Source organism: Suricata suricatta, chromosome 2 (assembly GCF_006229205.1).
Source record: "Suricata suricatta isolate VVHF042 chromosome 2, meerkat_22Aug2017_6uvM2_HiC, whole genome shotgun sequence".
Taxonomy (NCBI): Eukaryota; Metazoa; Chordata; class Mammalia; order Carnivora; family Herpestidae; genus Suricata; species Suricata suricatta.
In genome coordinates, this window is record NC_043701.1 from 84194029 (window position 1) to 84215186 (window position 21158).

Consider the following 21158-nt stretch of genomic DNA (forward strand, 5'->3'; position numbering starts at 1 on the left):
GGCCTGGCTCAGCCTCGAGCAGGGCTTTGTGGCCTGGCCGTGATAAAGGGAAGAGAGAGATTATGTGACACTGCATTTAGCGGAGACAATCTGTAAATCAACTTTTCTGCCTCAAAACAAATACACATGTTGAGAAAGAAGATAATCACCTCCCTATCATAAGAATTAAGTGAGTGCTCCAGAAAAGGGTATGAGCTGCTATTCTATGAAACAAAGACTGTTAACTATAATCCAATGAGGTATAAAAGTTGTTTTAAATAAGGGGAAAGATACCAATCTGATTCCAGTGTACCTGTGACACAGGCTCTGGATGAAGCTTATGAAAGTAAGCACGTATCTGAGGCAGTAGCATTTCGGTTTAATTCTGTGAAGAAATGCCCGGCTACAGGGTTAATTTTTATTGTACCATTACTACCAAGTTGAAAAGGTCAAAATCCAAAAGCAAGAACCTTTTTTGTAAGAAGGGAGGAAACATAAGAATATGTAATTTGTGTGTATGTAAAGAAATAAGGAGTGAGAATATGGAATATAGGAATAGGGAGCAGAAATGGGAGTCAGAATTTTCCACTGTCTATATTTTTATTATCATTATCATATACTGATGCAAATATCATGTGCTGATGTGAATCTACCTATTCAAAAATTATGTTTATCAAAATAATGAAATTAAATAGATACTAAAAGCAAAGAGCAAATTATATAAACGAGGTTAGCAACAGAAGAAATAACAATCTCCCTTTCAAAACAAGTTGAAAGATACATATAATTTAAATAACTTGTTAAATGTTACGATTTGGTAAAACTACATGGTAGGTACCTATTGTGTGCTTTATTATTGTCTTTATTTCACCTTTGCAAGACCGCAATATTTCTCCCTCCAAAAAAAGTTGTGAGAAAAATCCTTTTTTTTCATAAAAGTAATCTATCTAACCTTATGCCAAGTAGGAAATGTTTTTATGAAAATGGAGCCCCCCCCAGTAATGGCAGTGTGCTTTAACTACTGGCTTTGTACTTTCATAACCTGAGGTGATTTTAATATTAACACATTAAGTACCATTCTAGTGCCACTATCTCAACCGCTTACCATCTGAAAAGTGTCCCTGTGTCAGAGGCCATAAGGGACCCTGTATATACATGATCTCCAATTCTAACAACAGCCTAGTAAGACTGTTGCTATTGGTAAATTGAGCAACTGAGGCTGAAAGGGTTGAAGTGTGAAGCAAATTACTTAAGGCCATACAGATAGTTTATGGTAGAACCAATACCATACCAATCCAGGTCTGATTCTGAAGGCCATGTTTTTTCAACTATAGCATACAACCTTTGGCATAATAACTTTTAGCTTTAGTAGTTTGAACATTATGTAATTGAGCTAAGGATGTCAAATCCCACATATACTCATTTGTGCTTGGGCATATTTAAAGTCATTTATAAAGACAAATGATAGTTACCTAAAAACAATTTGCTTGGGAATGCAGAGCTATTCAAAAAATAAACATTACGTTTTCCTGCATGTAAAAACAGTACTAAAGCTTAAATTATAACCCCAAAGAAATGTATAAATCTTACCACCTTCCTCGGATTTCATGCCTAATAGTTCATCTGTAGGTCCATTAGAAGAGGGGGGAAAAACCGAAAATTATGAGTTAGTTTCATTTTGTAAGGAGTTTGTCAAATTTATTAAAATCGAGTCATTTTTCTTAATCTGGCTTACCTGAGCATGCATTATGTGTAGAGCTTTTGTCTAAGGCAGTTAAAATGCTTTTTCCATCTTCAGCTGTAAAGAGAACACGTGCATTTGGTTAGCACGAACTCAGAACGGTGTGTGTCTTCATATACTATTTCAGTGTAAGGTAAACACGCAGCTCCTCATGCAGAAGCAGTGGTCCTCCGATTACATTTTGCTCAAGCTGTTGGCTCTCAATGAATTCTGAGCTGACAGCCTCGAATCTTGGCTTGTTTGGTGGAAAACTATATAACAGTGACTTCACACTGCTTTCATGGACAAACACATGACTTAAGTAATTGATTAATGAAGGTGCTGTCACCCTTAACCACTGGGTCTGGCTAAAAGAAAAGGGCAGATTACTGAGTCAAAGAGGTCAGTCTGTAACATAATTCCATACATACAACATACAACATAATTCCAACTATACTGAATTCTGGAAAAGGCAAAAAACCATGAAAACAGTTAAAACTTAAGGGATTGGGGGGAGGGAAAGATGAACAAGGTGCAGTCACAGGGAAGATTTAGGAAGTGAAACTATTCTGTATGATACTCTAATGGCGAATATATATCATTATACATTTGTCAAAACCCGTAAAATGCGTAACACCAAGAGTGAATCCTAACGTAAACTATGAGTGATAGTGATGTGTCAGTGTTGGCTTATCAATTATAACAAATGTATTACCCTGGTGAGGGATGTTAATAATGCATATGTGTGGGACCAGGGAGTATATGGAAATTGTGTACCTTCTGCCCAATTTTCCGTAAACTAAAAACTGCTCTAAATAATAAAGGGGGTGTGTGTGTGTGTGTGTGTCTGTGTGTCTGTGTATATGTCTGTGTGTGTGTGTGTCTGTGTGTCTGTGTGTCTGTGTATATGTCTGTGTGTGTGTGTGTGTGTGTACACAACACAATATGCTTAAAACTTAGTTTGCTCATGTGTACATTAGACTTTTTGCAGGTCACAAAATAAAAGACAGGTAACACTTCATTATGGTGGATTCTACTCTTTATATACATAAAACAAGGAGATCAGCATTTGTAATCTCAAAATATCATGCAAATACCACAAGTGAACACACTATACAAGGAGAAAACTTGATCCTCTATATTATCATATATTGTACAAATATATGACTTATATTGATATGTAAGTTGAATACAAATATAATGAACTAGAGTTTACATTTTCCCTCAAAACTAAAATATTTCTATTTGTTTACCTAGATTCCCACAATATAATTCATGCTGTTGGCACCCAAGGGTACTGACGCTGGAAGTGTGGATCAATACAGTCAGAGAGTTCTTGCATGCCCAAGAACTTCAGGCTGGTCTGCTTCTCTGTCTTCTGCCACCTGCTCCCTCCCTCATGCTCTAGATCAGGGTCCTTCTGACCTCCTGGTCCTTCCTGGGTTATAGTCGTTGCCCAGGCTGCTTCTTTTACTCTGACAGCTTTTGCAACTCAAACAGGTGAGTTCTCCCTATCACACATCCCCAGAATCCCTGCCATTCTTACCAAAGTTGGAGTTGTCCCATTACTGTGCAAATGTTAGACTACCACTTGCTTCCCCTTCTGACAGTGAACTCAACCCTGGGAAGGGTCTGAATCTGTCTGTGTACTACTGTGTGCCCAGAGCCGAGGTCCGTGCCTACCTGCCACACAGACAGCACTCAATAAATATCTGTTGAAAACATGAACGAGTATGTGAGTAACTGAAAGTGTTAATGCACAAAATGATGACATGAAGTCAAGTTAGAAAGGCAGAAAGGTAAGAGGGTTTTGTTTTGTTTTCTGTTGAAAGGCAGGTGTGAGAAAAGCAAATGAACCAGTAACGTAGGAAGAGAATAAAGTAGGTGAAACAAATGGTTGGAAAAGTAGGAGGAAAGGCATAAAGAAGGTTGAGGGTGAGGGAAAAGCAGAGAAAGGAAGTCCCAGGGTCTGCTTGCCCCCTCCTCTCTCCCGGAAGGGCTGCCATAGCAAAGGGCGGAGTGAGCAGAGGTGGATAAGCCCACAAGAGGGCCAGGCTGAACACAGGGTCAGGGTAAGTTCAGTTCTCTCCATATCAGCTATAAAGCTTTCCCCTGCATCTCAGAGGATCCAAGTCCCAGTCAAAAGCCCAGTGGTCTATCACCTTAGTCCCACCACATTTTACTGTTCCCTCCACTCCTTTATGAGAAGAACCAGTGAAAACTGGCAGTAATGGCAGGAGACAGGAACAGCTGACAACCCTTGCATGGCACATTGCATCATCCACCAATGCTCTGGTCACTTTTCCAACCATCTGAGGGTCGGTATACCCGAGGGAGTTGGGGTTGCTCATGACAGAGCAAACCCAGGAGTCACCTGGAAAAGCCGTGTCTGAACTCTCCCTATCTGTTCCCAACAAAGACCAACGCCCACCCCACAACACAATGAGAACCAACTCACCCAATCTGATCATGTAATCTTATTAAAACTATCTTTACGCCCAAAAGGCAGTTAGAACGAGTGACGGCAATAGCAGAAATGTTATCATCTGTTGTCAGAGAAATAGCTATTCTCAATTTTGTATGCTCCTCTGGCAGGCTGCTGCTGAAGTCCCTAATGATGCTATTTTCTGGTTCGCGATATAAAACCTTTCTCAATAATGCTATATGGTCGGCATCATTGATATTTGCAATTTTAAAACTAAAATGATAAAAAGCAAATTAAAATTCAATTTTCTCAATCGGAAAAGAGGAAAGGAAGAATCTATCAAAAGAGAAAATGAACTGGTTGCTGAGCAGTACTATTTCAGAAGCAATTCTAAATAAAAATCAAAACTTACTCTTAAAACTAGAGGATTCCTTGTACTGGTTTTCATCCTCTAATGAAATTAACCTTAAAATTAAAAAAAAAAGGTTAGCAACCTCATTCCGAAAATTTTATATTTACGATACACCCAGATTTTCTGTACAATATTATTGCACTTATAACACACAGATATGTGCATGCACCCATGAAAGATATAGTCATTTATAGCTATTCATTTTTTTAAGAAGAAATAAATTCGCTGTTTTTTTCCTGTCCTACAGCTGGTTCATAGCATCTGAATAGCTGAATCTGGTTTCATCGTAAATTATATATTCTGTAAATATCTAGGAGGGTAGTTAAGTAGGTGTAACTGAGACAGATACTTCACACTTATCACCTTCAAAAAATAGTTAATAAACTGATGGCCAAGCAGGTGTTCATTCTGATTCCAGGTGTTACAGGAGAGGACACCTAGAAGGTTAGCTTAAATTATCTAAGCAAGGCTGGAAGCAAGATCACTCTCCAGAAGACTGTCACCTCCTCAACTCTTACCATACACATGTAAGATCACAGCAGAGATATATCACCTCCTTGAAACTCAGCTGGTGCTTCTGAACCTCCCTTTAAAGCACCATGACCCACTATGAGAGTTACTGAATTATACTTATTGAGCTCTTAAAAATGAGGTACTAAAATAATGGAGAAATCTGAAGTTAACAAAAACTAATCAAGACAATCTCGGTTGGTTCCTTTCTCAGTAAAGGCTAAGGCTTTATTTTGATTGTGGTAACATATATGGTGAAAAAAGTCACCAGAATACATTCCAGGCCTGCCTCTTACCCACACCACGGGCTGTGGGCAGTCCCTTAACTTCTGAGCCTTGTGTAAATACACAACAGGGAAATGCCTGCATTGATTACATCAAGAGCTGGCATGAGATGAATAGAGATAACATAAATAAAGCACCTGACATTGTGATTCATACATAGTAGGCATCTGCTAAAGGGTATTCAGCATTACCATTATTACCAGCAATAAGTTAAACTGCTTCCCTCCACAACAGTCAATTGTACTAGATTCAGATCATGTTCTGTAGTTGTTCCCAAAGTGGAAAGGTGTCTTTGCTCTACACTATAGGAATTTTCGGGTATTTGCTTTAAAACTAAAAAGGCTAATATTAGCAGCAAATACCTCTGTGTGACAAAATATATATTTAAAACTTTATTTAGAAACACAGTTAAAATATAAGCCAGTTTTATCACACAATCATCACCTAAATTTTTTGTTTGTGGGAAAAGGAATCACAGTAGAGCTAAGGTAAGCTACCTTACTTTTGTATGTCAGCCAATTCAGGACTAACTCTGTCCCTGCACCTCTGACACCTCAATAGGAAAGGACATCGATTCACAGTGAAGCCTCCTGAATGCGATTAGGGGCATCGTGCTCCACGCATGTGGAAAAGTCTGCCTCAGTATGTAAAGTGACTGGAGGTGCCTTCTTTGCAAAGTGGCAAGATGACTGAAGATGAAGCAGTCACTTCCTGCACTCAAAGCTGCTCTCTGCTTCATAGAGAAAACAACCAGAAGTTCTGAACAGTAGAAAACAAAATGTCAGAAGGTAGCACTTTTGTAGGATAACACCTTAGTACTGTATGTCTTAGGAGGCAATTTCATAGGTTATTTCCTTCTATGAGAGAAAAGCCAGGGGATTTCCTAACTGGGACAGGATTTTGTAAATGATACTAACAAAAGAACCAGATTGGGTCCAGAAGCCTGAGAGGGCAGGAAGCTGAGGCTGAGGCCACCAGACGGAGACCCAGAGAGCACTGGCGATGTGTGCCTTTTCTGGTTCCAGTCAAATCCTCACACGTGTCCTCCTTCTAAGACCCCAGAAATGAGTCTCCTATTGGGAAGAGTCCCGGTCTAGTGGGAATATGTGCAGGACAAGTTTGGCCCTCATTCTATACATCAACTCAGAGAAGGGAGGAGGTAAAGCAGCTGCCCCGTGTTGGAGACCCCAGCAGACTTGGCCAGCGAAGACGTACTGCCCTTGCCTGAGGGAAGAAAGAGCTGTGAGAGAAGTAGCCATAACTTACTGACTCGGCTCCTCCACAGTTGCCTCTGCACCTTCCTGCTGGGTGATCTTCTTCCTTTCTTCTTTTTCAATCAGCTTTTTCATAGGGTCTTGTAAGCTCTTGATCACAGTAATGAAAAGAAAAAGAGAGAGAGAGAGAGAGAGAGAGAGAGAGAGAGAGAGAGAGAGAGATCAATGAAAAACTCAATAGCCTCTGGTCCAGAAACCAAACCTTAAATTCAAGGTTTGGGGGGTTACCCCAAACCTACCCAGTAGACAGAAATGAAATTTTATATGTTCTCAGACCCATCCACAAAATACCAGCTTTAGATTTATGCTTTCCCTTTCACGATAAGTTATTCAAAAGAAGGCCTTTTGGCTATTGCTAACTTTATTTTCCATCTTTAACATGCAGCAAAGATAAACATTCTGTTCTGCTAGCAGCCCACACACTGACAAAGTAGAAGCTTTTCTCCCCCAAAGATGAGACGATTTCATTTTATTTTTAATTTTGTTTGCAATTCTGTGATCTAAAAACAGCTTTTAAAAATAAGAGAAAACAAAACCTTTTTTTAAAGAAAAAAGCAAAACCAAATTAGTGGCTTAACATATTCTGACAAGTTAACTCCCACAAGTGGACAGAGAAAGCATATCCAAATCTTTGTAGATTAAAGATGGGTGGGGATATTCTGATGGCAACTATTTCTTGGAGTTACTGTTCTCAAGTCTCAAGCAATTTAAAAAAAAAAATCCAGTGCCTAGAAACTATACACCAGAAAAAGCAAAACATTCCCGTAACAACTGAATAATATGTCATACAAAAAGATCTCTACTTGTGGCCCTAATTAAACCACAAACCTACAAATAAGCATGACACATCTCAAGATACTTATCCTGCTTATATTCTTAGAACTCTTAAAACCTGTCCTTTGGGGCTTCCTGTCTCCTCCTCTTCCCCTTCCCACCTTCCTCTTCTCTCATGTGACCCACACATAGAGGGCGGCAAGCATGTTTCCTCCACCAGCTCTGGTGGAATCCTGGGGCCTGACTGCAGGCTGGGTGGAGAAGGAGCGGAGGCATCTCTGCGGCTCTGATGGATGGCGGTGCCTCCTGTGGGCGCCAGGGAACATGGTGTCCCACTCCTAACTGCCGGCGCGCTCGCTCCCTCAATGGAAAAATTTCCCTGCAATACCCAGGTTACTGTTTCTCTCAAGAACACACAACAGTTCCCCCACTTCTTTCCACTTCTAGTCTAAACCTCTCAGCCTGGTCTTAAACATCTTCTAAAATCTGATTTTATCCTCCTCCTGTCTCCTCAGCGCTCCCTATGCACTAATCACTCCCTTCCTATCTTTGTTCATTCTGCTGCTTTACCCAAAAAAGCTCTACCTATTTGTCTACCCTCAAGAGTCCTATCAATCTTTGCAAAGCCCAGATCAATTACTGCTTTTTCCTTAAAGCTTCATTTGCTAAGCATGTCAAATTCAAGAAAGTCTTTCTATCTTCAAAGTGCATTTATAGTCTTACTCATATTTGATTGTATCTATTCTGTATTATGTTTTATCTCTTAAAAGTATTTTTTAAGTTAGAAAAATAATAGAGCCACATGTAGAATACTTGGAAAATTAAAAAAAGAAAAGTTACTCATAATTCCATTTTCTTCCCCAAAATAGTTATAATTTTCATATATTTCCTTTCTAGTTTTTCATTCTTATACCACTTCTATAATCAGAATCACATATATAGATGCCTTCTTAAACAATATACCATGTGTAGGTATTTCATAATGAGAAACATTCTTCATTAAAGAAGATAAAAGATTTTACAGATCATAAACATTCAATATTTAACTATATACAAGTATACATTCATTCACCACTTTTCTAACATAGGGCCAAGTTTTTCTAACTGAATGTATGTCCTATGATTGGAGTTCTTGAACATCTTCTTGCATAAATGACATCCCTAAGGCATAGCCATCATTTTTAATGATATTTTCTGGACACTTAGATTAGTATACTCAGTCAACAAATAGTTTCAAAGTATTTACCAAGACCAGGTGGTGTTTTGGGTGCAGGGAATACACTGGTGAAGAAGAGACATGAGTTACCAGTTAGTGATGGGTCTAGACAGGAATTAAAAAGGAGGATAGAAAGTGATTGGATCACTACCTCAGTTAGCAAGAATGTCCTCTTATGGAAGTGACATTTCAGCTGAGAGGGAAATGACATGAAGAAGCTATCCTTGCACAACTCACGAAGTAGAGGCCTGAATGCAAAGGCCTAAAGCTAGGAATAGCTTGGCTTGTTGGAGCAACAAAAAGAATCCACTGGGATTGTAATGTAGTGCTCAAGAGGATAAGTCTTATGAGATCAAGATAAAGAGGTCAGCAGGGGTCACACAGGGAGAACATTCCTTTATCCACATTCATCAATATTTAACACTATGCCCCATTAGTTTCACCATATTCTTTTGACCTTTATGTTTCTCCAATGCATGACAACTAAATGGAATCCATGATTATCAGCTGGAGGGGGAAATGCTATAAAGGACATTATGGAACAAACAAGGTAATTGGAATGTGGACTATAGTATAGGTCTTCTTCTTCTTTTTTTTTTTTTTTTAAATCACATACCCCAAAGCATCCGGTAAAAGCTGGGCACATGTGTGCGTGCATGCGTGTATTTCAGAAATATACAACCACAAGGAGGAGTTCAACAGATGTCAAAGACTTACTCTTTTCAATAGATCTGCCAGTCACAGCGCTTTATTCACACACACACACACACACACACACACACACACACACACACCCTTTCAGCAGTTTTATTTCCCAAAGAGTGGTCCAATCTTGGTCAACAGGAAGCCAGGAATATTTTCAGCTAAGCTTCTGATGGCCCCACGACGCACTTTTCAATTCTGTGAGGCTTGTCCAGGCCTCCTGGTTTGCTCAATTATCTTCTCGTTGCATTTCCTTTTTCTCAATCAGCACTAGGCAGGGCCAGGACTTGTCTGCTCTCAGCTGGCTGTGTCTAGCTGCCACAGCGCTTGCTTAAGCCCCTGAGATGCCCTTGACAGCTCCATGGTTATCATCCCTTCTGTCTCTAGTCCGACCTCCCCTCATAACCACACTTCGGCAGCTCTCAGACAATCCCTTTGTAATGTAAACCACTGCTTCCTTCTTTTCAGGCCCTTCCCTGTTGGGCCATTAGCAGGGACTCAATTGTTGGCTCCCTGTCACGACAAGCACAGTTAAGTCACTATTGTGCATCACCAACAGAATGGCTAAAATTCCAATTGCTACTTTATTATTAATAATTCCTGTTACAATTGTTCCTCTCTTCCTATTGTCATTGTCCCTATAAGGATTTGGCTGTTGCCAAGCAAGAGAGGTGCTAAATATGTACTTGTTGGTTGATAAATTAATGTACAGAAGGTTAAACTGAAAAAATTAGAGCTCTTTCACTAGAAAATTCAAAGGCTCAGGGGAATAATAAGAAAAGGTTTATAAAACAACAAGCAAAATTAATACCAAGCACCTGGGCTTATGTATTATATATTACGATTTTGAGGTGAGGGGAATCTTGTGTGGGGAATCTATCAGCTTTATTGAGATATAATTCATGTACCATAGAATTCACCCAACTAGAGTGCACAATTCAGTGGTTTTCAGTATAGACACAGACTTGTGCAACCATCACCACAGTCAATTTTAGGATGTTTTCAAGGGGCACCTATTAAAGCAAGAGTTTTAGATTAAACTGAGCTAAACACTCCTCAATACAGCAAGGAAAAAACCCCACAACCACACATATGGAACTTGCTTCTTACAAAGATGGTAAACAACAAAGATAATAAAGAAACTAAGAGGAACTTTGAAACATCAGGGAGAACGAGTCATGTCCCCTTCCCTCTCTCAACATTAGTTCTGAGGTGTGACTGTCAGATGCAGGATATTCTACTTGGTGAACCACTGTTTTTGCCAACGTTTGATGAAAAGATCCAAGTGGGGGCCGGGGTGACGGGGATTCTTTATAGTATTTAAAAGTCTGCAGCTCAGCTGAAAACGCTTAACCTTGTAGCATCTGTAAAAGTCAGAGGTGACAGCATTTTCTGTGTGACATTAACACCTGTTCAGCCAAGAGGCCTTGGCTGACTGTAGAGACAAGGCAGCCATCAGATGGAACGATTTTGAATCAGCAGCTGATGGAAGCCACATTCAGATCCATGTCCAGAAATGAAACGTCAAAACATTCTGTTTCTAAACCTCAAACCCACTAGGGTCCTTCATTAAAATTGTTCGTGAAGATCATTTCATATTAGCAGCAAAACAGCATCATATAACACTGAAAGGTTTTGTGCAGAAGAAAGAATGTTTTTAGACTAGTAACCGTTCTCTGTTTAAAGGCTTCAATGACATGCTAATAGTTTCCATCAATGCTTAAATGGTTTCAGGAAACACACACACAATATATAAGATCAGTGTGACAGAGGAAATGCGCAGACCAAGCTTGCAAAAGTGTCTTAGAAAGGAAACAGCTTAATATAATAATGGGAGTTACTACTTCCTGTATTAGGAAAATAAAAGCAACAGCAACATTCATCTGAATGAAAGAAAAACTACTCAGCAAAACAAATTTCACAGACAAAAGGCTAGCAGCCAACCCTAATATAATGACCTAAGTATAAGTTTAGCCTTGAGAATTGAGTAACATGTTCTCTAATCATTAATTATGACATTTATTTTTCTCAGGCTACTTCCCATTAATTATACTGTATGCATATGAAGGTGCCAAGTAATTGTCTATAAAAGGAAATAAAAGTGCTGAAACTAGGGAGGCATGGTTAAAAGATGGTGAACTTGGTTGTGTGTATGTTTGTGTTTATATAACTGGTACCACGTGAGGAAAAAAAGCAGAGGCCATGCTGATGTGTATCACCACACAATTCATGGGTTTTTAGCACACGTGGCCTCCCTACCCATGCAGTTACACATCTATAAAGATACTATGTAAGGAGCACTATTAACCTAGAATCAGAAGGTACTCTTGAATTACAGTGTAGAAGAAAAAGTCAAGTTAGAGAAAAATAAACATAATCATAAATAAGATATAAACTTGTTCTTTAAACTTTTTTTTAAGAGAGTCTCTCTCTCTCTCTCTCTCTCTCTCTCTCTCTCTCTCTCTCTCTCTCTCTCAAGAGAGTGGGGGAGAGGGGCTGAGGATGAACGAGACCGAGACTCTTAAGCAGGCTCCATGCTCAGTGTGGAGCTCTCCGTGGGGCTTGATCCCATGATCAAGGGATCATGACCTGAGCCAAAATCAAGAGTTGGATGCTCAACCACCTGAGCCACCAAGGCACTCATCTTACCAACACTTTTTAAAGGTATGAAAGGAATTAGAGTCTTGATCATGGGATCATGACCTGAGCCAAAATCAAGAGTTGGATGCTCAACCACCTGAGCCACCAAGGCACTCATCTTACCAACACTTTTTAAAGGTATGAAAGGAATTAGAGTCTTAAAGGCTCAGCTTATGTTAGGCACTGTTAGGTTAGTATTGCAGCCCATGTTTTACACGTCTCACAAAACCCAGACAAACCCACTGTATTCCTGGTTTCCTGATATGGAACTTGAGACTCAGGTGAAGTAACTTACTTAAGACCATTCAATTATTAACACATAGGAGTGATATTATAATCAAGGTCTTCAGAATTTTACAACTAGTCAAGAAACGGTATTGAATAGCCAAGTCAAGAATATGTACTGAACTCCTTCATATGCAGTGCCAAGGAGATCAAGAACACTTCATTCCAAACTTTAAAGGAGGGCCCTAAATTCCCAGTCTGAGGGACTGACTTATACACATGATGTTTTTCACCTATGTGCAAACATTTCAAAGTGCTACTTTGAATTTGTTTTTAATGCTTATTTATTTTTGAGAGACAGAGAGAGAGGGAGGCACAGAATCCAAAGCAGGCTCCAGGCTCTGAGCTGTCGGCACAAAGCCTGATGTGGGGCTCGAACTCATGAACCATGAGATGATGACCTGAGTTGAAGTCAGACTCTTAGCTAACTGAGCCACCCAAGCGTCCCTCAAAGTGTTATTTTTAATGGAAAGTTTACAACTGTACTTTTTAAAGGAGGCACTTGCTTTCTCTTGCCCTCCTGCCTCAGGGCTGGAAGTACCTGGAAGAAATGACATACAGCAGACTGGGAAATCCATGAGCATCCCTGTTCCCAGAGCTATTGGAGCACGAAGCCTTGGGCAGATGGCTAGACCTCTCTGAACTTCAGTTTACTCATTAGTTTACTCATTCAAAACATGGGTGAAAAATAAGTAGACCCAACTACTCAAGGTTAGTTTGAGGACTAACTAAAACATATGCCCTTTCTATATGTCAGTGCTGTACTTAATAGTATTATTAATTATAATACCCAACCTCAGCATATTAGAGTCACGCATACCATGACAGGTTCTCTGAGACACTATTTCACCTCACATTTAGCAGAGTTCCTGGCATTAAGTAACTGCCCACATAGTGATAAAATTTTTCTTTTCCCCTCGAGGAAAAGTAATGGAATGAGAAGAAGCAGGGGATGGAGAGGACATTCCTATTTTGAGGAGAGCCTGAGCTACCCGCTGCCTTGAAGAACAAAGGCCAGTCACCACAAGGGCTGGACAAACTAATGATCAGCCACCCATCAGCTTGTCTACCTCAGACTTCACTGGTGGCCATGGTCAGCCCCCCTACCCCCTCCTCCCCATGGACTTGGATGCATCTCAATTTTGCAATGATCTGGCCTGGAGCGGCTTGGGGGAAAAATTCACTCTGCTAAAGGCTGTGTAAAGTAATGACACCGAGAGAAAACTTGAAAGTCTACAAGGATATGCTGGATGCTCGCCATGAATAATTGCCATGTTGGGACTGGCAACTAAAATAGCATTGCAGAGATATTTACCCAATTTTCATAAAAACTATATGGCTTTATTTTCAAAGCAAGTAACTACAGAGCTGTGTGGCTTGCCGGTAAATGTTCAAGTGATTAACTGAGAAATGTGGAGGTGGGTGGAAGAAGCCTATTAGGCATACGACTTTGACAAAAACAAAATTTAGAGAAGGATGTTTTTTGAATTGTGAAAGCTAAAAGCATTTCAGCCTCCAGAATGATGTTCCATATAACAGTACTAAGTCCTAGACCCCAGGAGAGGAAAGAGGGAACATCGGCACATCTGTTTCAATGGTTATTTTTGAACATGCCCAGAGTTAGGTTTTCAAATTTAGGTTTCCTTAGTTAAAATCCTGGCACAGGGCATAAGCCAGTTGTAAAGCCAAATTGCATTTTTTTTTTTTTTTTTTTTTTTTTTTTTTTTTTTTAGAATTAGCCCTGTTGCAGGGCGGGAAGCCTCCCTGCCTTCCTGGCTTGTAGGCCTGCCCTGCCCTCTTGTATCCCTGCAGGAGTTCTGTAAGCCCAGACCAGGGCCTGCAGGCTTGAAGCACAGGTTTGGAAACGTAACTGCCAGAGCATCTGTGGGAATCAGGCAGGGAGGGATTATCCTGGGTGAGGTCTGCGAGACCTAGTCCACTGCCATTCACAGCCTCACCTTCAAAATTCACTGCAAAACTCATCACTGAAGGTGAAAACAGTAAGAAAAGAACTTAAGCTAGGCTACCGAACCTGGCAAGCCAACAGACCCCCATGTATTGATACTGCCAACAGCTGTCTTCTGGATCCATAAGAGAATTCTTGATAGATCCCTCCCCATTATCCCGACCATGGGACTATTGGTGCCACCACTATGGCTGCCACCCTCTCTGCCACCAGCACCACCACGACACAGCTGGACAGTGACAGAGCCCAAGTTAAAGACAGGTCTCACTGGCACAGAGTCCATGATCTTACATGCTTTATCATGTAAAAAACGTGGCCTTCCTGCCAAAAGCACTAGAATGGGAGACATGATAGGAATATGTTTTATTACTGGCCATTTCAAATATAGGCACTCTGATCTCTTCTAAAATACAAATGCAGAAGGACATGCCTTCCCCTCAACCAGCTGCTAATGGTGTATAGATTTCTCCAAAGGGTCTCCAGACCTACTTCTCTGTAAAGACATCTGGATTCAACCCACATGATAGTTAGGGGGGAAGAGACCACTGAGTTTAAGATTTTCTAGACAAAAGTCACATGACTCCTGAAGGTTTGTTTGTTTTTTGCTTTTGCTTTTGTTTTTTTGTTTTGCTTTCTCTGAAGCCTGTTTTGGATCTGTGTGGTGATGCGCAAGTAAAGGACATCCTGGAGGATAAAGTAAACATGAACATTTTCGGAGGGGCGGTAATTTAAGACTGGGCACTGTTTTCTAATAGACAGCATTTCATTTACCTTTAAAAAAATGCTTTAAAGTCATGTAAATTGCTTCCTCTAAAAAAGTGACAGTGCTTTTGAGATATGGCTAGAAATATTCTAGTCTTATCTCCATGACTTGATAATTTCTACCATGTGAAAGACATTCTCAGATGATTTGGAATCAGTAAAAAATTAACATATCAGGAGTGCCTGGGTGGCTCAGTTGGTTAAGCTTTCGACTCTTGATTTTGACTCAGGTCATGAGCTCTTGGTTCCTGAGACAGAGCCCCACTTTAGGCTCTGAGCTGTGTGTGGAGACTGCTTGTGATTCTCTCTCCCTCTGCCCCTCCCCAATGCATGCACTTTTTCTCTCTAAAAAAGTTAGTTAACATACTAATAACCCATGCAAAATAGCTATCTTTAGTAGTATTTTAATGAAATAATAAATATTTACTGTTTAAAAATACAAGATTAGAGCTTTGCTTCTTTTATTGTAAGCCACTTAAAAGATGTTCTCTCCCCCTTTAAATTTGAGCCTTGGGGCGCCTGGGTGGCTCAGTCGGTTAAGCCTCCGGCTTCGGCTCAGGTCAGATCTCACGTTCGTGGGTTTGAGCCCCGCGTCAGGCTCTGTGCTGGCAGCTAGCTCAGAGCCTGGAGCCTGCTTCCAGTTCTGTGTCTCCTTCTCTCTCTGCCCCTCCCCCTCTCATGCTCTGTCTCTCTCTGTATTAAAAATAAATAAAACATTAAAAAATAAATAAATAAATTTGAGCCTTGTTGAAATTAGATTAAAAAATTTTGTAACAAAAAATTTTTTCATAATATTAAATTTCAAACGTTAAAATGCTACAAAAACCTATTAAACATAAAATTAATGGTGAAGGACTACATCAATAAAGTTAGAATCAATAGAACCATATGAGGCCTGAGTAAAAAAGCAATAGCTGACACATAAAACATTACCACTAAATATTCACAAAATGTCAAAATAGTCACTTGGATATTTTGTAAGAGGTGGAGACTTAATTCATTTTTACAATAAGATTATACTGGGAAAGAACTATACATATTTCCTAGAGAAAGGTTCCTTAGAAATAAACTTCTGGGGCAGGAGTGATGTCCCTGTAATGCTGCAGCGAAAGCCTCTTCCCTCCAAACAGGATGCATCGAGTGTTTAACACATTAATTATCATCCTTCATCAAGCATAAAACTAACAGTCAGGAAATACAGCTGCAGTGGCACATTTACCAACACTCAGAATACACCCTGCAGCAAAGAAAACAAATGGGCTGCTTTTCATTAACAGAGCTTGGCAAACCGCTCCAAAGACAATGCTTTCCTTCCAGCCAGAGTCCCAAAAGGCATTTCAGGGGCTATTTACTTAGGTAAATCAAGAGAACAAATAAAATATAAAAATATTCATTTAAATTCCAAAGTAATCCATTATCAGTATATAGTGCCATTCAGGAGAAAATATATATACATTGAAAATGACTTGAGTAAATCAAACATTTTTATTATTTATTTATATAATTTTTTAATGTTTATTTATTTTGAGAGAGAAAGAGAATGCACAATGAGCAGGGGAGAGGCAGAGAGAGAGAGGGAGAGAGAGAATCCCAAGCAGGCTCTGCACTGGCAGAGCTTGACAAAGGGCTTGAACTCAGGAACCGTGAGATCATGACCTGAGCCGAAATCAAGAGTCAGATGCTTAATTGAACGAGCCACCAGGTGCCTGCTCATTTTAATAATACTTTATAATTTTTATTATTTCTTTTGAGAGAGAGAGAGAGAACATGAATGGGAGGGGCAGAGAGAGAGGGAGAGAGAGAAAGAATCTATTTTTTTATTGGAGAGAGAGAGAGAGAGAGAGCATGAGCAGGGGAGGGGGCAGAGGAAAAGAGGGAGAGAATTCTAAGCAGGCTCCACACTGAGTGCTGAGCTCTCAATCCCATGACCCTGGGATCATGACCTGAGCCTAAATCAAGAGTCAGATGCTCAACCGACTGAACCACCTAGGTGCCCCCCAAATCTTTTAAATACAAGGCATGTTTTTAAAAATATATATTAGTACAAGAGGGTGGTAAGCTAGGTAATATCTTCATGCTTGATGGTAACACATAAATCATTGGGGGTCTTCATTTTCATGTTTTATGACATACAGTATGATAGGTAACATGCCTCTGTATATACAATAATGAGCTGTGTGATAACAGGATTCTATTATATAGGTGTGAGTCCATATAGAGAAAATAATTTGTGACCAACTTGGGATTCTAACATAACATCACTGAAAAGCCTAGATTAATAGCATTCTAGAAAATTAGAATAAACAGCCTAGTTTATTTGGTTGATTGCTGGATACTTAACATTCTTAATATTACTATAATTATATTATACCTTAACAGATACATTATTTCTACTGAGTTTATCTTATAATTAAACCATAAACTGTTACTTAAACCATAATTTTAGGATGACTCTGGGGATGTAAAAGGTAATGGATAGTCATGTGCCAAAATATTTGTAATTATGTCCTGAACCACTGCCACCAAACTTCCACTAAATTCTCTGCCCAGAAATCCTCTAACATCATCAGCTTGATCCTCTCTGCAGGATAAATATCATGGCAACAACTGAAGAGCCATATTCTCCTCAGCACAGGAGGCCAGAAAGGAATCCTCCATGCTTGTGGCATCAGTTTCACATTGTACTTTATAAGCAATTCACAGAAACCTGAACTTCTTTTAAATTGTATTTGGGGTAGGTATCATTCCATCTTCCACCTAGCTGATTTATGTACAATTGTCTTATAAAAGACAAATTTATTATAAAATAAAATCTGATGCACATACATACCCTAAACCTAAAAGTCTCTGCCTTATTGAAGAAGAAGCTGTAGGGTTCTTCAGGCCTCCTCTTAGAGTTCAGGCCTCTCTAAGAAATGTGAGAACTGTGAGTTGTAATAATTTCAGTCGATCTGGTTTGGTCGGGATAGCTTCTTTCTAAGGTGCATAAAGTGGTAGAAAATGATGGGGAAGGAATGTAGCAGTGGTAACATCACCAAGGTGCCGAGAAAGGCTTTTTGTGTTCACTGGATGAAGAACATTTAGCTGGACAAAGGAGGCTATGGGAGGAATAAGATGTCCCTCCCCTCAAGGGCTTACAGTTCAGCTGACAGAGTAAAAGAAGGGCACATTCTGAATCTGATTACCATGCAGCATGTCAGCAAGTACCAACAAATGAACACAGGACCAGCTGACAGGAGTGCTGGGGAGAAACTTCACTGTCCAGGTGTCCTGGAGTCAGGCCAGGTGCATCCCAAGGGAAGTGGACTGTCTTGGGTTCCTCTTGGGACATTCAGTTAAAGGGTCAGGGTCTTAAAGGTTTCTGTTTTAAGACTTTTGTAGATGCTGTGACATTGGAAAAAATTTCAGAATCAAAAGTGTTTTAAGTTTAATAAAAAAGCCTTTTAATGTTTTCTTAAGCAAGATGATATGTTATTTACACATTGCCAAAAAAATTAAAAGGAAGGTAATTTCTGGGTGAGCTTTATCTAGTTCTTTCCTGCTCTTTTCCTTTCAAAGATATGACCTGGCAACAAAGCCCCTGGTGTTCTCTCCTTTTCAAAATTCTTTCAGAACCCAAATCACTCCCTTCTCAACAGACATGTGTTCTCCCTCAGCAACCCAAATGATCCCACACTCAGCTGCAACCCTGAGAATCAGACATTTTGCATATGTCCCTTTTGAGCTCAGAAATCAGTGAGTTTAACCTTGCTTTTCTGAATGGAAAATATTCCTATAGTCTTATGAGAAAATCTAATTCTATATTGAATGATACTCTCAGAATAAAAAGATATTTGTCAGAAGAGAGGAAAGAAAAATACCTTTGCAAGGGAACATACTTGAATTTAATAATTAAAAAGTAATGGAGTATACTAGGCTTGTACAATCTTTTCTTTAACAACATCAAATAAGTCATTTAAAGCAGCCCCCACAATTCATCTCCGAGTAACATGTACCCTAGGTTCAAGCTGTGTTTTTGTATTGTTGTGACTTATTGTTGTATTGAATACTGATGCAGTAAAGGACAATACTAGGGGGCATAGTTCTCTCTTGGACATTGGGAGTGTTGGAATAATGATGATTGCTGTCAATGGACACTGTCCGTGATGTAAACATTAGTTTACATAAGTTTTTCTAACGGCCTCTCTTAGCTTTCATACCTTCAGTGTAGTGAATTCATACGGTTGGTAACCTTTGAAGCTCTCGTGGATGGCTGCCATAGTGTGAGACGTTTTCTCCCAAAAATGAAGGAGAGTTGTCTGTAAGGAAAGACAGTATAGCTATTAATGTTTTAAATTCTCAGTTTTAGCCACAGGCCCCAGAGAAGTGTGCCCATCTCTGGCTTCCAAGATCCGCCAAAGATATGATTCCAACTCATATCTGCAGTCTTGTTTCCACTATGTCCCTCTTTATACCTTGTATTTCAGCCAAACCAAATGCTTCCTGGCCCCCCCCCCTAAGCACTGCCTTCCATGGCTAATGGTGCTCCACCATTTGGGACATTCTCTCTAGTCTCTGTTCTTGTCCCATGTGATTCATCCTCCAAAACCCAGGGCTGATCATTAACAATCTACTTCTGTGATCCTTCCACTGATTCAATTTGTCCCTCTTCAAACCATCATTGGATTGTGTTGGACTTATTCCACTTAGCACATCCTGTTCTCTCCTCGAAGTACAAAAAATATTGTCACAGTGTACAAAATATCTGACTTCTTTCTGAACCTTTAAGTTCTTTGAGGACAGGGAATTTTGTCTTACTAATTTCTGGGATACCCAGAATTTGGCCTCCCATACTCGGTTGGTGTCTAATAGTACTATTGGTGGATACAAGTACTATGTGAAGGAACTCAGAAGCTAGGAGGAGACAAAAATAAGCCCGTTAAATTATGACAACCTGATGAGTAAGTGACTGTGCCAGGAGAAGTCTAGGCAACAACACTGAGTGAAGTCAGAGGAGGCTTTCTGAAGGATGCGACTAGCACATTAAAGAGAGTGGAATACGGAAAGGTACAAATGTGGGGAAAGGCACTTAGGCAAAAGGAACCACCTACGTAAATGCAAGGAAGTGGGAAATCCTGGTGTATGTAAAGGAGAGAGCTAATATTCAGTTTGACTAAACTGTAGTCCAGTAGAAGGGACAGGTATGGAAAGTAAATTATGAGCAAGACATTCAGAACTTCATCATGCCCAAACCATACTTTGAGGTCAGACACCATTTTATTGTCCCCTAAGCCTCATAACATTCTTGTTTCATTGTAACCAACATTACTTCATTACCTGGTATGTTGCTAGCATATGAGACAACAGATTGCATCTGCTTGCTCCAAGGAGATCCACTTTTTGACACACATCCATCTTCAATTTGTCAAAGCTTTTTTTGGCAAGGCGTACTTGTGTCTGTACCTATGAAAGTAAAAGGGAACCTTTGAACCACTCAGACTTTTAAGTAGGTAAAATTTGCCAGTGAGGAAAGACCAAGAGACGGCTTCTCTCTTTCATATAAGCAAACACCTTTGAAAGTTCCAGGCAGGCGAGAAGATCCTACAACATCCATTCTTTACCTCCAAAGGATCTCACCAACAGCACTGCATATGATGATTTTACAGCAGTTTCACCATCCTAATTATATGTTTCTCAGTCAAAATTTAAATTCCTCTCCTCTCAAAGCATCTACATACAAAGTGACTGCAGTGGGGAGAGGTCTGGAAACATGCAGTGGGGTAAGGGGCTAGCCTTTGCCACGTTACTGTTTTCCTGGTGGTCTTTGGAGCTCACTTCCCCGTGTATTCTTCACTCAGGTTCCCTAATGCTAACAACTTACATAACACAGTACATTCGCTACAAATAAGACATCAACACAGACACAGTCCTATTAGCTAAACAATGGACGTTAGTCAGATCTAACTAGCTTTTCCATCAATGTCTGTTTTTTCTGTTCCAAGATCCAACCTAGGATACCATATTAGGGGATTGTGACATAATCTAAAAAACTGATAAACTTTCAACTTTTTGTTGCTGAGTCTGAATATAAGCAATTCTCTCTGTCCCTGAGCCATATAATATTTCATGTTTTTTTTAATGTTTTATTTATTTTTGATACTGAGAGAGACAGAGCATGAGAGGGGGAGGGGCAGAAAGAGAAGGAGACACAGAACTGGAAGCAGGCTCC

The 21158-nt window shown here is 39.8% G+C and overlaps 1 protein-coding gene across 5 annotated transcripts in view; it reads right to left on the bottom strand.

Moving 5' to 3' along the window:
- ICA1 (islet cell autoantigen 1) overlaps positions 1 to 21158 on the bottom strand; it is a 144407-nt gene that overhangs the window by 17895 nt on the left and 105354 nt on the right. For all 5 annotated transcript variants that reach the window (XM_029929518.1, XM_029929509.1, XM_029929528.1 and 2 more), the window contains 6 exons: positions 20267 to 20392; positions 19150 to 19248; positions 6598 to 6695; positions 4537 to 4589; positions 1715 to 1777; positions 1570 to 1602 (listed from right to left, as the gene is read on the bottom strand). In XM_029929518.1, the coding sequence (XP_029785378.1) occupies positions 1570 to 1602; positions 1715 to 1777; positions 4537 to 4589; positions 6598 to 6695; positions 19150 to 19248; positions 20267 to 20392 (472 nt within the window). The remainder of the gene's footprint in view (positions 1 to 1569; positions 1603 to 1714; positions 1778 to 4536; positions 4590 to 6597; positions 6696 to 19149; positions 19249 to 20266; positions 20393 to 21158) is intronic.